We start from the raw sequence: 15,790 nt of genomic DNA, 5'->3' as shown, positions 1-15,790 counted from the left end.
ATATCCATTACGAAAACATTTCAACAGCAATTCTTTTAATTATAGTATGATAATCATATAATGACAACAAAAAAAGTTAAAATTCACATTTCTAAGTATAAACTTCGGTATTGTGATTGAATAATGTAATAATTACAAGTTATATATTTTCGATCTTAGGTTTAACGCTTTAAACACAGATATATGGGCCCAAATCAGACCGAACCCATTTCAGCTCTCCAGCCAGTCGATCTGAGTAGAAAGAGACGTTCGAACCCTTGAAGAGTTTTTAGCCGGACCCAAATGTCCAGAACCATGGACCAAAAATGCCATGTAGATTAGGCCCAAGTTCTTAACAGTGATCACAACTGGTCCAGATGTTTCGGACCGAGACATTAACCAAGTTCGAAATAGTCATATGCACATGGACAAATCTCTTTAGCAAAAATCAGGCAATAAACCATCACCGTTAAAAGATGCCAAGGGTCAGGAAAATTTCAGGGTGTATCCAGTTCTTAGAACTTGGCAACAAGATAATTAGGAGGCAGGAACTTTGCTATTGGTTTCTTTAGCAGCAAATTCTCTCAAGACAAGTTCAACCTGTTCGACTACCCCAAGCTTTTTAAACCATTGAGCGAGTATACCTGAAGCTTCTTTCCCAACCACAATTCCATCTCTCTCCAATTCCATCAGGAAGTCCAAGGCCTTATTAAGCTTGTTCTGCTTTTCATAAGCAGCTACCACCAGAGCTACACATTTATCACTAGGCTCAAGACCAGCTCTCCTCATATTTTCAAAAGCAATATGTGCCTTGTCACTTTGACCCGCCGATTGATAGGCATTTATTAGGAGTCCACACATCCTAGCATCAGGAGAAATACCAGCAAGCTGAATGGTGTCAAACACTCTTTGTGCACCATTGGCATCACCAAGCATGGAGTATGCTCTCAGTAGTGCCTTGTAAACCTCACTTCCAGCATAAATTTCTTGAGAATCCATTTCCCTAAGCAAAGCCTCTCCTTGTTCAGGCGTTCCAGATCTGATGTAAGCCATGATCATTGAGCCATATGATCTTTTATCCAGTTGTTGGCCAAGCAGCTTAATCTCTTCAAAGGTTTCTTCAGCCAACTTAAGATTTCCAGCCTTGCTGTACATGTGAACCATGGTTGTTAGAGTTACCTGATCACAGATGAAACCTCTTCTCTTCATGGCAACAAGAATGTTTTCAGCTTCTTGCAGCCGTTTTTGCTTCCCATAACCATGGATTATCTTAGTGAAATCCCGAATGTTGGCTTCAAAAGATTCTTCAAGTAGGGCAAGCTCTGCCACCTAGACAAAGAACGATGAGACATGGATTAAGCATAGGCTTCACAAACATCATTTCCTTCTTCTAACTGGCATGTGCACATAAGGATCTTTGAATTCAGAACCAAACAAAGTAACAAACCAGTAACGGGATACAAGTAGCTTTTATTTCTCATAAACATGCCATTGAGATTCAATTTGAATTTATAATCTCTAATTAAGTTCACCGGCAGAAGTTATACTACCATCATTCTAGAGAGGTCAATGAACCAGTAAAGACCAATAACCAGTCCTAGTACTGTATATACAAGGGATTATTCCAGTCCACTAACCATACATGCATAGAAACATTACACCTGCAATGCTCACGTAATGCCCCCTTCTCCACTTCCCTCAATTAAGGATTGAGCAGAGCAACAAGCAAGTAAGGCGAAGGGGACCACCATTTCATTTCAGCATTATGTAATGAATAGAGTTGGGACTGACAATTTCGATGGAAAGTACAGTTTTCTAACATTATACTTCCTATTACTTCAAGGAAGCTGATAAATCAGTACAACACAACTAATTCACATAAATCTCAAGCAATTGTTCTCACTAATATCATACTAAAAGAGAATGAACTGATTAATAGATGTAATCCATACCTCAAAATAAAGAGGATGTTCCATTATCTTCAATTCTTTAAGAACCACAAGCCAGTCAGCTCTCCTGGGCTTCATAATCTTAACCCAAGCAGCCAACAAATCCGCCAAGCTCCCCTTTTCAGGACAAAAACAAATAATCTGTTTCATCAAAGCCTTACATCGCTTGGTCATCTTAAATGGAAGTTCGGTAATTGCTTGTTTCTGTTCTTCTGCAATGTCGGGACCAATCTCAACCCACTTATACCTTCTCTTTTCTTCGTTTGTTTCTGGTTTTCCCTTTTCTTCTACATTGCTGGAGGCGATTTCCGGCTGGTTGTTGACTTTACAAGAACTGAATTTTGCCCCTTTTTTTTGGAATAATAATGGGTTTCTGTTTCCCCGAGATTGCGGGTGAATTTGCCTCTTGGTTTTGTTGATAAATGGGTATGTTGAGTAAGAACAATAAGGTATATTACAAGCAGAGGTGACCATCAGTACAACCAAAACCAAAGAAAATTCAAAAGCAAATACCAAATAGAAAGCTTCACAGTTTCCTGAAAAAAAAAAACAAGTAATTGGGATGAACGGATGTTATATGAGTTCTGGGATTTTCAGGGGAAGAACGACACTTTGGGCTAAAGCCCAGAGTAAAACCCAAAGGCTCCATCAACATTGAGCATTGGATTTTCAATGGATTGGACAAGGTGGTAATTAAAGATATCGCTATCCATTTTGTTTTCATTCCACAGGGAAAAGAAAGAAAAAACGAAACTCATGGTAAAACAACAGGTCGAAAGATGGAAACCCCTTCCCAATTTCATAAAAATGTCGTCATATTCATAAGGCATATGCTTATCCAATATGTTGAAGCAAAGCATATATATTGCAATGAAAAGAAAGTGCAAAGTGACATGACAATATACTATTCCTAGGATAAACCCTCGAGTCATAGACAAAATTATTATTGTAACCTTTGAACCTTTGAAGGAAAAGACTTTTCCCAAAGCCATGAATTCAACAAAAGGGTGTCTTTGTTATTTTCAGCAATTATCTTCTTTTTTTTAAATTAAGAGAAAAAAATTCAAACTCACCTCTTTTAAGCAAGTATATTATACATCAATTAATGAATCAAATTTTCATGTACATTTTCATCAATTACCTCGTATCATGCATTAGTCATATATTTGTATATTTCTAATACCCTTTTAGTTATTATTATTGTAAGTTTTCCTTATTAAAAAGGTTCAAGATTGATGTTTTACTAAAATTGTAAATTGATAAGATTGTGGATCGGTTATTAGTTATATGAATTTGAAAAAGTAGTTTGATAAAAAACAATTTAAAAGGACATGAATTCAACAAAAGAGAGTCTTGTTTCATAATTTTGTAAACAATATATTTCATCAATTATCTTGTATCATACATTATTAATATATCTATGTAATGTATCATTTGGATATTTTCTATGTGTTCATGGTTGGCATTTATGTAGGATTGTGGATAGGTTATATGAGTCTGAGAAGTGGTTTGATTAAAAATAATTTGTTAAGTTGAAATAATATTTAAATGTAATGATTATTAGAAGTTTTATAAGGTTTGAGCTATATAATATAATAACAAACTTAATACATGAAAGAGTGAATAACTAATAACAAAAATTAACTAACTACAAGAAGAATAATTTATTATTTAACATATATATTAATGTAAAAATACTAAAAATAATTAAAATGATACTAAAAAAACAAACATATTTTAACATTAAAGGAAACAATATTTTTAAATAATTGTAATAAGTTTTTTAATGTTACTTTCATATAAATACATTGAATTACAATACAATTAATGTTACATTTTAATTAATTATTCATTACTTTAATTGCTATTATTTATATTGTTTTATGAGTTTAATTGACATTTGTTCGTAGGAAGCAGCCGGGAAGCTAGTCCAAGAGTCCCCAGCCGATCACCAGAAAGATTATGATGTACTCAATCTTTTAATACCCGAATTACCCTCCTTCATGTCGTAATATCACTGTTCACCATTGAACATGTTTAAGTTTAACTCCACTTATTGCAGCTCACGCCCGTTGCCAAGAAAGGGCGTTTAAGTCTTTTGGCTTTCAAACTTGGACTTTGATAAAAAAAAAAAAACAAACCAAACTAAAACTCGATCTGAATCTCGAGCCCTCTGCCTCTGTGTATCAAAACAGTTCACTCTTCTCCTCCTTGCACCCTTTACTCTTTTTCTCCATTTCTTATGCAATTCGAACCACAGCAACCGTGTAGACTCACCGAGTCGACTCGACTCCATTTCTTACTCAGATAATTCACTCAGCTCCCAAGTAAAGAGAGATAAAACGAACCCTAGCATTTCGTTGTCCATTTCCTAGATCTGAGTTGGTGAGTGAGGTGTTATATCCGACTCGGGAATGGCTTCTTCGGAAGCCGATTCCCGCATGAGCCAAGTGGTAGCCCCAGCCCTAGAGAAGATCATCAAGAACGCTTCGTGGCGGAAGCACTCGAAACTCGCTCACCAATGCAAATCTCTTCTCGAGAGACTCACTTCTCCGACGAAGTCGCCTGTGTCTCCGTCAGATTCGGAGCCCGACAGCTCGATCCCTGGACCGCTCCACGACGGCGGCCCAGTAGAATATTCCCTCGCTGAATCAGAGACCATCCTCAGCCCTCTGATTAACGCTTGCGCCACTGCCTTCAATAAGATCGTCGATCCAGCCGTTGATTGCATCCAGAAGTTAATCGCCTATGGCTACCTACGTGGCGAAGCGGACCCCACCGGAGGCCCTGAGGCTCAGCTCTTATCCAAATTGATTGAATCCGTCTGTAAATGCCACGATTTAGGCGACGATGCCGTTGAATTATTGGTTTTGAAAACGCTTTTGTCCGCGGTAACTTCCATCTCACTGCGAATTCACGGTGACTGTTTGTTGCAAATTGTGAGGACTTGCTATGATATTTACTTAGGGAGTAAAAATGTGGTAAATCAAACAACGGCAAAAGCCTCTTTGATTCAAATGTTAGTGATTGTTTTTAGGAGAATGGAGGCTGATTCATCAACAGTCCCAATTCAGCCTATTGTAGTGGCTGAATTGATGGAGCCGGTTGAGAAATCAGATGCTGATGGATCAATGACTCAGTTTGTTCAAGGGTTTATAACTAAGATTATGCAGGACATTGATGGAGTGTTGAATCCAGTGGCGCCAAGTAAGGTTTCTTTAGGTGGCCATGATGGTGCATTTGAAACAACCACTGTTGAAACCACGAATCCGGCTGATTTGCTGGATTCGACTGATAAGGATATGTTGGATGCGAAATATTGGGAGATTAGCATGTATAAGACAGCACTGGAAGGGAGGAAAGGAGAGTTGGCAGATGGGGAAGTAGAGAGAGATGATGATTTGGAGGTTCAGATTGGGAATAAGTTGAGAAGGGATGCGTTTTTGGTGTTTAGAGCACTTTGCAAGTTGTCAATGAAGACACCGCCTAAAGAGGCTTTGGCAGATCCCCAGTTGATGAGAGGGAAGATTGTGGCACTTGAGTTGTTGAAGATTTTGTTGGAGAATGCTGGAGCTGTTTTCAGAACAAGTGAAAGGTATCTTAGTGTTTCCTTTTTGCACATATTTCTCTGATTTTATTTGATTATTCTAATTTGCATTTTGAAAAGTTCCTTCAGGTTAGGGCTTTAATTGTTCATTTGCTTTACTTTGTGTTCATGGAAAATGTGATATGTAACTTTTGATATGCCCTCTTAATATTAGTTTGCTACATATGTAGGCATTTAGTATGCACTAGAGGATAAATATGTGCTGGCTATAGGTTACATCCTGAAACAATAGTAAGGTGTAGGCACTTAGGTAGTGATCTTGGAGGATTGGCAAAAACATAATAGCATTTTAAAACATCTGAGGTGGCTTCTACTGAGAAGGTGACATTGAAGTAAATCTCAGTGGTGTAGAATTTCACTGGATATTTTAAACCCTCTTGTGAGGTAATCTTTGTGGGCATGGACCCTTGAACATTTGGCAAATTGCTCTGGGTGTTTTATTGATGTGTCTTTTTATTCACCAACTTAGTTCCCTCACCTCTGTTTACTTTGAAAAGTTGTGGTGTATTTGCCTGTTGGCAGTTTTTCAGTTACATTTTTGTTTGCATTTGTATTGCAGCAGCACCTTTAGTTCTTGATTCCTGTGGAAGATTTAATTTTATTTTTATGCTGAGATTGCTTTTATTTATTTTTATTTTTATTTTTGAATGATAAATTCCATGCCTTAACATGTGGGGAGAGTACATATAATGTTTTTAATTTCCTTGATTGAAAATGACATAATATTTTATTGCTTATTACACATTTCAGTTTTTTGTTTGCTCAGCACCTGTCCTGATATTGAAATTTTCTTCTTGTGGATATGCTTGTGGTGGTACAGGTTTTTAGGTGCCATAAAGCAATACTTGTGTCTGTCACTATTGAAAAACAGTGCTTCTACTCTTATGATTGTTTTCCAGCTTTCTTGCTCCATTTTTATTAGTCTGGTGTCAAGGTTTCGAGCTGGACTGAAAGCAGAGATTGGAGTATTTTTTCCTATGATTGTTCTCCGGGTCTTGGAAAATGTTGCTCAACCTAATTTTCAGCAAAAGATGATAGTTCTTCGTTTTCTCGACAAGCTTTGTGTTGATTCACAGATCTTGGTAGATATCTTTATCAACTATGATTGTGATGTCAATTCGTCAAACATATTTGAGAGGTAATGTTCTGTACTCTTATTATGTTATCAACAATAACACCATATTTTTTTGGTAGAAGTTAATAACTTTTGCATATTTCTCATTTTGTCATTATGGTTCTTTCCAGAATGGTCAATGGACTTCTGAAAACAGCTCAAGGTGTTCCTCCTGGCACAGCTACAACACTGTTGCCACCCCAGGAAGCAACCATGAAACTTGAAGCTATGAAGTGTTTAGTGGCTATTTTAAAATCAATGGGAGACTGGATGAACAAACAGTTGCGTATTCCAGATTCTCATTCTACCAAGAGATTTGAAGTAGTTGAGAATAGTCCTGATCCTGGAAATGTCCTCATGGCAAATGGGAATGGGGATGAGCCTGTTGAAGGATCAGATTCTCATTCTGAAGCCTCTAGTGAAGCGTCTGATGTTTTGACAATTGAGCAACGTCGAGCTTACAAGCTTGAACTTCAGGTATGTTACATAGATGATGTATGGTAAACTGGTCTAACTTTGTCATCATTTAGCTGATCATCATTCATGACATCCAATTTAAAATTTGTGGCAGGAAGGTATATCTCTTTTTAATCGGAAACCTAAGAAAGGGATTGAATTTCTAATTAAAGCAAATAAGGTTGGTGACTCCCCCGAGGAGATAGCTGCTTTTCTAAAAAATGCTTCTGGTCTGAACAAAACATTGATTGGTGATTATCTTGGAGAAAGGGAGGATTTATCACTTAAAGTGATGCATGCCTATGTTGACTCCTTTGACTTTCAAGGCATGGAGTTTGATGAGGCAATCCGAGCCTTTTTGCAAGGTTTTAGATTGCCTGGTGAGGCACAAAAGATTGATCGAATCATGGAAAAGTTTGCTGAACGGTACTGCAAATGTAACCCGAAGGCTTTCATCAGTGCTGATACAGCTTATGTTCTTGCTTACTCTGTCATAATGCTCAATACCGATGCTCATAACCCTATGGTCAAGAACAAGGTGCATATATATTCTCTATCTGATTCTATTGACATTTAGTGCAAGAATATTGATGAAGTTCCCCCTTTTCCTAAATTGAAATATGCAGATGTCAGCTGATGATTTCATAAGAAACAATCGTGGCATAGATGATGGAAAAGATTTGCCAGAAGAGTACTTGAGATCATTATTTGAACGGATATCAAGAAATGAGATCAAAATGAAAGAAGATGATTTGTCTGTGCAACAGAAGCAGTCAGTGAACTCCAAAATATTAGGTTTGGACAGTATCTTGAATATTGTAATACGTAAGCGTGATGAAGACCAGCATATGGAGACCAGTGATGATCTTATCAGGCACATGCAAGAACAATTTAAAGAGAAAGCTCGCAAATCTGAGTAAGATCAACTGGTTTTTAAGCTTTTATATTGATGCTCTACTAACCCATCCTATCTTTGTCTCTAGAATTGGCTGAAATTTTGATGGTATTTTCATTCAATATTTTAATGGTTTAAGCTTCATTAATGTGTTGAGATGTTACAAGTATTATATTCTATTCTAATTTAGATATTTTTCACTTTAACCTTGTGGTACTTTAATGGGATTTCTCTCTTCTCTTCCCCCCCCCCCCCCCCTCCCCAGTTAGCAACACATTTCCTGAAATGTGGCATTTCCTGTTTGAAGAAGAAACTTTGTTTTTGATAACCCCTTGATTTCCATTCTATTGGCAATATGTAGGTCAGTTTATTATGCAGCCACAGATGTGGTGATTCTCAGATTCATGGTTGAGGTATGCTGGGCTCCTATGTTGGCTGCCTTCAGTGTGCCTCTTGACCAAAGTGATGATGAAGTAGTGATAGCATTGTGTCTTGAAGGCTTCCGTTATGCAATCCATGTGACTGCTGTGATGTCCATGAAGACTCATAGAGATGCTTTTGTGACTTCATTAGCAAAGTTTACTTCGCTGCACTCTCCTGCAGATATCAAGCAGAAAAATATAGATGCAATCAAGGTTGGTAATTTGCTCATCTGCCCTGAATATGTTGTTAGTAATCTTTTTTTATTCGTATTCTAAAAAAGTCTATATTGTTTTAATTTGTGTGATTTTTTCTTTTTTATTATACCCCTTTCTAATGCTTGTAATCTGGCAAACTATGTGACGCAGTATATTCACATCAGTAAGAACACTTTATTTTGTTTTAGCCATTGCTGATATTCATTGTAACCTTTGGTATAGAGATGAAAATGAATGGTTGGCTAGCCCAAACTGAATGCAATTATTCTTCATGTATTAAATGAAGTTATTCTTTGAATAGAGAATTTAAGAAGTGGCCTTAATGCACTCGTTAACGAGATCCATTTACTTTAAAATTTCTGAACAGTTTATTTTTGAACTCTAAGCAAACTTCCATTTGCTTGTGGATCTAACATGGAATTTGCTATTTACATTGTTAATAGGCAATAGTTACAATTGCAGATGAAGATGGAAATTATTTACAAGAAGCTTGGGAGCATATTTTGACATGTGTGTCCCGGTTTGAGCATTTACATCTCTTGGGAGAGGGTGCTCCTCCAGATGCCACTTTCTTTGCTTTTCCTCAGAATGAGTCAGAAAAATCTAAGCAAGCTAAGTCAGCTGTCCTTCCTGTTTTAAAGAAGAAGGGACCAGGAAGAATTCAGTATGCTGCTGCTGCTGTGATGAGGGGCTCATATGATAGTGCTGGTATTGGAGGCAATACTGCTGGGGCAGTCACATCTGAACAGATGAACAATTTAGTCTCTAATCTCAACATGTTAGAGCAAGTTGGAAGCTCTGAAATGAATCGTATATTCACACGTAGTCAAAAATTGAATAGTGAGGCTATCATAGATTTTGTTAAGGCTTTATGCAAGGTGTCCATGGAGGAGTTGCGATCTACATCTGATCCTCGGGTTTTTAGCCTTACAAAGATTGTTGAGATTGCGTAAGAATCATTCCACTTCTCTTTCTTTGGTGTACTTAGTGCAGTATATTTGTGTATAGTTTCTAACTGTAAATTTTGTGATCAATTGACAGGCACTATAACATGAACCGGATCAGGCTTGTATGGTCAAGCATCTGGCTTGTACTCTCTGATTTCTTTGTGACCATTGGCTGTTCTGAAAACCTGTCAATTGCAATTTTTGCTATGGACTCTTTACGGCAGCTATCGATGAAATTTTTGGAGCGAGAAGAGTTGGCTAATTACAATTTTCAGAATGAATTTATGAAGCCTTTTGTCATTGTTATGCGTAAGAGTAGTGCTGTTGAAATCCGAGAATTAATCATCAGATGTGTCTCACAGATGGTATTATCTCGTGTCAATCATGTCAAATCAGGGTGGAAGAGCATGTTCATGGTATTGAATTTTTAATAACTATCATATTGATCCCCTAGCTTTTGACACCTTAATCTTTGATCAATTTATTACTGAACTGATAAATCTTTTTCAGGTTTTCACTACTGCAGCTTATGACGATCACAAAAACATTGTACTGTTAGCCTTTGAAATAATGGAGAAGATTATTCGAGACTATTTCCCATACATTACTGAAACTGAAACAACCACATTCACAGATTGTGTGAACTGCTTAATTGCATTCACCAATAGTAGATTCAACAAAGACATCAGCCTCAATGCAATTGCTTTTCTACGTTTCTGTGCCACGAAACTTGCAGAAGGGGATCTTGGCTCTTCATCAAAGAGTAAGGATAAGGAATCTGGGAAGATTTCTCCGTCTTCACCCCACAAGGGAAAAGATGGAAGACAAGATAATGGAGAGCTAATGGATAAGGATGGTCATCTCTATTTCTGGTTTCCTTTGTTGGCTGGTAAGGAAAAATGAACTAGTTGTTTTAATGTTACAAGGCATTTGGATTTGCTTGAGTTTTTTATCTTCAAACTTTAGAAATGCATTCTGTTCTAAACCTACATCACATTTTGCTGTGCAGGTTTATCAGAACTTAGCTTTGACCCTAGGCCAGAAATTAGGAAGAGTGCTTTGCAAGTGCTGTTTGAAACTTTGCGCAACCATGGTCACCTCTTCTCACTGCCTTTGTGGGAAAGGGTGTTCGAATCTGTCCTTTTTCCAATATTTGACTATGTGCGTCATGCTATTGATCCATCAGGTGGTGACTCACCTGAGCAGGGAATTGTTAATGATGTGGGTGAACTCGATCAAGATGCATGGCTCTATGAGACATGTACATTGGCACTCCAATTAGTTGTAGATCTTTTTGTGAATTTTTATAATACTGTCAATCCACTTTTGAGAAAGGTTCTCTCTTTACTTGTAAGTTTCATCAAGCGTCCCCACCAAAGCCTAGCTGGTATTGGTATTGCTGCATTTGTCCGTTTGATGAGCAATGCGGGTGATCTTTTTTCTGAGGAAAAGTGGCTGGAAGTAGTTTCTTCTTTAAAAGAAGCAGCTAATGCAACACTTCCTGATTTTTCCTACATTGTTAGTGGAGATAGCATGGTTGGAAGCAATGAACATGCTTTGAACGGCGAAAGTAATGAGGTGTCTGCTGGTTCTGACACACCTCATGATGATTCAGAGAGCCTGAGAACACAGCGTCTTTATGCTTCTTTATCTGATGCTAAGTGCCGAGCTGCTGTTCAGCTTTTATTGATACAGGTAGACTTTTCATCTTAATTTTGAATAATGATTAGAAAACCTTTTCTCATATCATAAACTAGTAAAGAAATAGAATGGAAATACAGTCTTTCAGTTCTTTGTTTCTTTAATTAATTTAATATCATTTTGGAGTTGAGGGAGGGTTCAGACTTGCAAAAGGTATTGCTAATGCTTAATGGCATTTGTGATATAAACAATAAGCCTTTGGGCACTTGTCTCTTCTAGTGCTTTTTGACACCTCTGGACTTAGACGAGTTTTTTCAGGGTCAGTAAAAATGGATGTGCTGGGAATAGTATTTGTCTTTCTTTCTTTGAAATTTTTAAAATTAGAGTGCTAAGTTATTGTGTAAAGATATTTGAAACTGTCTGAATTTAAATCTTTTTAGTCCTTTTAAGACAATTTGCTGTTGGAATTAATTTATGGGTGTATCCTATGCTGATGGAAAGTGAAGTAGTGCAACTATGGATTGCTTTCCATATCTTAGACTATGGCTTTGGATCTAGTATGATTTGTCTGATTTAACTTCCTGGAGTTAAGTCCTCCTCCCAAGCGTTTGGACTTTATAAAGGTTTAATGAAATTGTCAGAGTTATAGAACGTAGGCTGATTTTTCTGAAGATTGTATTTAAAATTGCAAATTTTCAAAATTAGCAAGTATTAATTGACCCTACATTTTTTCATTTCCTTTATATTTGCCCGAATATCTAACTAAAAAATATGTTTATTTTGAGTTTGAAATGGTCTAATTCGACTCTTGGGTGTGATTTTGCTGTTCTTATTTTCTTGACAGGCGGTGATGGAAATTTATAACATGTATCGAACTCACCTTTCAGCTAAGAACACCTTAGTCCTCTTTGATGCTATGCATGATGTTGCATCCCATGCTCACAGGATCAACAACAATACTACACTACGTTCCAAGCTTCAAGAGTTTGGTCCCATGACCCAAATGCAGGATCCTCCACTATTACGTCTGGAGAATGAGTCGTATCAATTTTGCCTAACTTTCTTGCAGAATCTGATATTGGATAGGCCTCCTAGGTATGAGGAGGATGAAGTTGAGTCACATCTTGTTGATCTTTGCCGGGAGGTGTTACTGTTTTATTTGGAAACTGCTCGCTCTGGACAGACTTCTGAAACATCTCTCAATGGGCAAACCCAATGGTTGGTTCCTTTAGGTTCTGGAAAACGAAGGGAATTGGCTGCCCGTGCACCTCTTATTGTGGCTACTCTCCAGGCCATTTGTAGCTTGGGAGACACTTTGTTCGAGAAGAACTTACCTCTGTTCTTCCCACTTCTTTCAAGCTTGATAAGTTGTGAGCATGGTTCGAATGAGGTCCAGGTAGCTCTCAGTGATATGCTGAGCTCCTCTGTGGGTCCCGTTTTGCTTCGATCATGTTGATCTTGGCGAAATATGGACTCTGTTTTGGATGTATGATATATATGTTTCTCTTTTCCTCTTATCTAACTCCATAGTTTTCCATTTTCTTCTTTAGTTTATAATAATTGTTTACCGGAAGTATAGTTTTCAGTGTATGAAGAGTTAGAGTTGGTTTTGAATTGGCTAGTGCTTCTGAACATGCTGTAGTTTATGTGAGAGAACAGCCACTCTCTTCAGAATTTTATAGATATCATCATCGGGGGAATTTTGTGTTGTATGGTAGTCAAAAAATAATTTTTTTTCCTGTCAAATGAGTTTCAGAACATGATTTTTTCTGTAAGAAAATTATCTTATTAAATACGTGAGATTGAAGACCTCCTCTTGTTGTATAGAAACTTCAATTCAATTTTGAGGTTGGTAGCCCCGAAAGTTCAGAAAGCAATTGGACAGTTTCTGCCTTTCCAGGCAACTCCTATCTTGAATGTGGGAGACAGGTAAAAAAGATGATTTCTGTTTAACTTAAACTTTCTAGATTTTATCTTTGGACAGATAGAGACTAGGAAAAGGAAATGTACTTTTAGAAAAATGTTGTCGTCCGTTGTTGGTACTAGGGAACAGAATTAGGAGTTCTGTTTCGGAACCAATGATCCCAGCTTCTTTACAAATCGAACAAACAAAATTTCTCCAAGATTGATTGCCTACTGTTGTGTAGAAACTAGGGGTAATCTGAGCTTTGTCTTTGCTTTATTTGGGATTAGTGAAATCCCAAATCATCAAGAAAAGAGAGAAACAGCGGTTACCATTATTCCTCCTCACCAAATGGATTCGAGTTTTGGGACACAAACGGGAACTCATAACAGCCTGCCTTCCAAAAAAGAACTGGAGCCAATCGCTCCCCTTGCTGCGGAGGCCACGACGTGTAAAAACAAACACAAGGGTAGTTGAAAAAGAAATATGCCGGCCCCTTTCGGTTGTGCTATATTATGAATTCAGCTGGCATCCACCAGACAAGACTTGATCAACTCAACGTTAAAAGGAGACTGTCATAATCCTTGATCCTCCATCCATGCCCTTGCTCTCTATCGAATTTTCAAGATAAAAGGCAAAGAGATTATCCTTTCCAGAAGGGGATCATTTGGTCTTTGTGCATGGTATTGTACCCCATAAAATGATTGCTATGTGACAAATTACTAAGCTTCTTGAAAACAGCCATAACTTTCAGCTCCAACATAACTTGCCTTTCATTTTTTACCAGTTATTTTCTTTGTTTCTCTCTTTGGATTATGCTAAGTTCTTGCAAAGCCTGTTGGATCTCTCTGTACAAGAGAGCGAAACTGTTTCTTCATGTCAAACGATGCAAGAGAAGAAACCTTCGCAGGTTGTCGTCAAGTTTTGATTTGACAACATCGTCATTTGGGGCCATGGAACTGTCTGGTCAGTTTAGACAAGTATTCAAAGTCATCGACGCAAATGGGGATGGGAAGATATCTTCCTTAGAGCTCCGTGAAGTGCTTTTGTGCCTTGGACATGAAAAGTCTACAGCCTTCAAAGCAGCTGAAGGAATGATCAGAGAAATGGATTTCAATGGAGATGGTTTCATCGACCTGGATGAGTTTATGCATGCAGTTAACACGGAAGGAGCAATCTGTAGCAATAGCGAGGAAGATTACCTCATGGATGCTTTTCACATCTTTGATACTGACAAGAACGGGTTAATCTCTGCCAAAGAGTTGAGTAAGGTTCTGATTAGCCTTGGATTCAGAAAGTGTAGCCTTCAAGAGTGCAAACGCATGATCAGAGGTGTTGATAAGGATGGAGATGGGTTTGTGGACTTCAAAGAATTTCGATCAATGATGGCCGCAGGTACAACTTGAAGCTGGAGAAAAGTCAATAAAGCTTAATCATGAATATTCTCCAGGTACCCATAATTCTTTTTCTTTAATGTTCTGTCTAGAACTACAACCTTATCATTCGAAGCTTGGTCTAAATGTAATGAGTTGAAAGTACAGCTCTGTAATTTAGCTTTAGTCCCTGATAGAGCTTTCTATAACACCATAGCCATATGATTAAAGCAGAATTGAAGCAGATTGTGTGAGCAATGGGGCAGAATTTAAACTGAAGTAGACCCTTAAGTTCCAAGTTTGTAAGAAGTTTTTTTGGATTGTTCCTTCTACCGGTATCAATGCTGGTCCCTGTCTTCCGTCCTTTCTGTCATCCTCACATCCACATCGACGCCCACACTGCTCACAAGAAGCCTAAGACAAGTTTTTGGGTATGGGTCCTCCATCCTTTGTCTCGTCCATACATAGCCTCTTCGGAAGTTTTGTCATTGGGTTAATTTTCAAAGCTACATTGCACAGTAGCAATGCCACCAGAAACAGCAGCTTTTGTGACAACCCCAAGAATTCTTGACACTATCATTGGCAAAAATACAAAGACATGAGTTTGAAATGTTCACGTTTTCTATCTCCATTTGTTAATATATGATTGGTTTTCTCATCACCCCACTTTCGCTTTCCTTGCTAAGCTCATAAACAGTTGGAAATTGGAACCTTCTTCTATTAACCAAATTCAGCATCTTATCCATTCCAATTCAAAAATGCCGACTAGATATTTTTGCATGAATGTTGCTTGTGGATGAAACCTCTGAATTTGGAGCTCATCGCTTGATCTATATATCCCATGCTGTAGGCCTGACTCGAAGCACCTTTTCTAGCTCTTGAGCAAGGGTCAGATGCCATTAACCCAATCCAATTGAGCCAAGCGCCAGACTCCATAAGCCCAAAAGGGTATTAAGACAGAGATAGGACTCAGCAACACTTCTAAGTCTGAGCTCGATTGATTTGGTTACAAAATAAAATTTTGTAAGAAGTGCTTTTTTGACATAGGTTTTGCAATTACAGAGCCAAAAAGTTTATTCCTAGTTGTAGCTCATAACCAACTAGGCCTAGCCTTAAAGCCTAAAATGAACATTTGGGCTAAACCGGCCTAGCCTTGAGTAATTATACATTTCAATGCTTAACTAATTAAGTATTTCTGCTAAAAACCATAAGATCCCTTGCAGACTTTGCTGCCAATTAATTTTGCTCTCCCCCCTGAAGTCTTGTTCAAACCCAAGGTACACACTTG

At 37.8% G+C, this 15,790-nt stretch overlaps 3 protein-coding genes across 3 annotated transcripts; 2 read left to right on the top strand and 1 right to left on the bottom strand.

Annotated features, from left to right (window-relative positions):
• On the bottom strand, positions 89-2,646 carry LOC18614287 (pentatricopeptide repeat-containing protein At1g01970). Its single transcript, XM_007051973.2, has 2 exons — positions 1,932-2,646; positions 89-1,308 (listed from the first exon to the last, which is right to left on the bottom strand). Exons 1-2 carry the CDS (start codon positions 2,400-2,402, stop codon positions 517-519), a joined length of 1,263 nt encoding a protein of 420 aa, XP_007052035.2. The 5' UTR covers positions 2,403-2,646; the 3' UTR covers positions 89-516.
• Positions 4,343-13,001, top strand: LOC18614286 (brefeldin A-inhibited guanine nucleotide-exchange protein 2). The gene is made up of 11 exons (XM_007051972.2): positions 4,343-5,523; positions 6,356-6,673; positions 6,781-7,126; positions 7,221-7,643; positions 7,732-8,021; positions 8,362-8,635; positions 9,082-9,587; positions 9,680-10,001; positions 10,096-10,474; positions 10,595-11,280; positions 12,071-13,001. The coding sequence occupies exons 1-11, from the start codon at positions 4,343-4,345 to the stop codon at positions 12,680-12,682; spliced, it is 5,337 nt and encodes a 1,778-aa protein (XP_007052034.1). The 3' UTR covers positions 12,683-13,001.
• On the top strand, positions 13,652-15,163 carry LOC18614285 (calmodulin). The gene has a single exon (XM_007051971.2). The coding sequence runs from the start codon at positions 13,945-13,947 to the stop codon at positions 14,533-14,535; it is 591 nt and encodes a 196-aa protein (XP_007052033.2). The 5' UTR covers positions 13,652-13,944; the 3' UTR covers positions 14,536-15,163.

This window comes from Theobroma cacao, chromosome 1 (genome assembly GCF_000208745.1).
Source record: "Theobroma cacao cultivar B97-61/B2 chromosome 1, Criollo_cocoa_genome_V2, whole genome shotgun sequence".
In the NCBI taxonomy this organism is placed as follows: domain Eukaryota; kingdom Viridiplantae; phylum Streptophyta; class Magnoliopsida; order Malvales; family Malvaceae; genus Theobroma; species Theobroma cacao.
Note: the sequence above shows the minus strand (reverse complement) of the source record. Positions and strands in the feature narration are given on the sequence as shown.

Coding starts and splice junctions, on each gene's coding strand:
- LOC18614287 (XM_007051973.2), bottom strand. CDS start 2,402: ATGGTCACCTCTGCTTGTAATATACCTTATTGTTCTTACTCAACATAC. Junction 1,309..1,931: donor AACATCCTCTTTATTTTGAG/GTATGGATTACA, acceptor TTCTTTGTCTAG/GTGGCAGAGCTTGCCCTACT.
- LOC18614286 (XM_007051972.2), top strand. CDS start 4,343: ATGGCTTCTTCGGAAGCCGATTCCCGCATGAGCCAAGTGGTAGCCCCA. Junction 7,127..7,220: donor CTTACAAGCTTGAACTTCAG/GTATGTTACATA, acceptor AATTTGTGGCAG/GAAGGTATATCTCTTTTTAA. Junction 8,636..9,081: donor AAAATATAGATGCAATCAAG/GTTGGTAATTTG, acceptor CATTGTTAATAG/GCAATAGTTACAATTGCAGA.
- LOC18614285 (XM_007051971.2), top strand. CDS start 13,945: ATGCTAAGTTCTTGCAAAGCCTGTTGGATCTCTCTGTACAAGAGAGCG.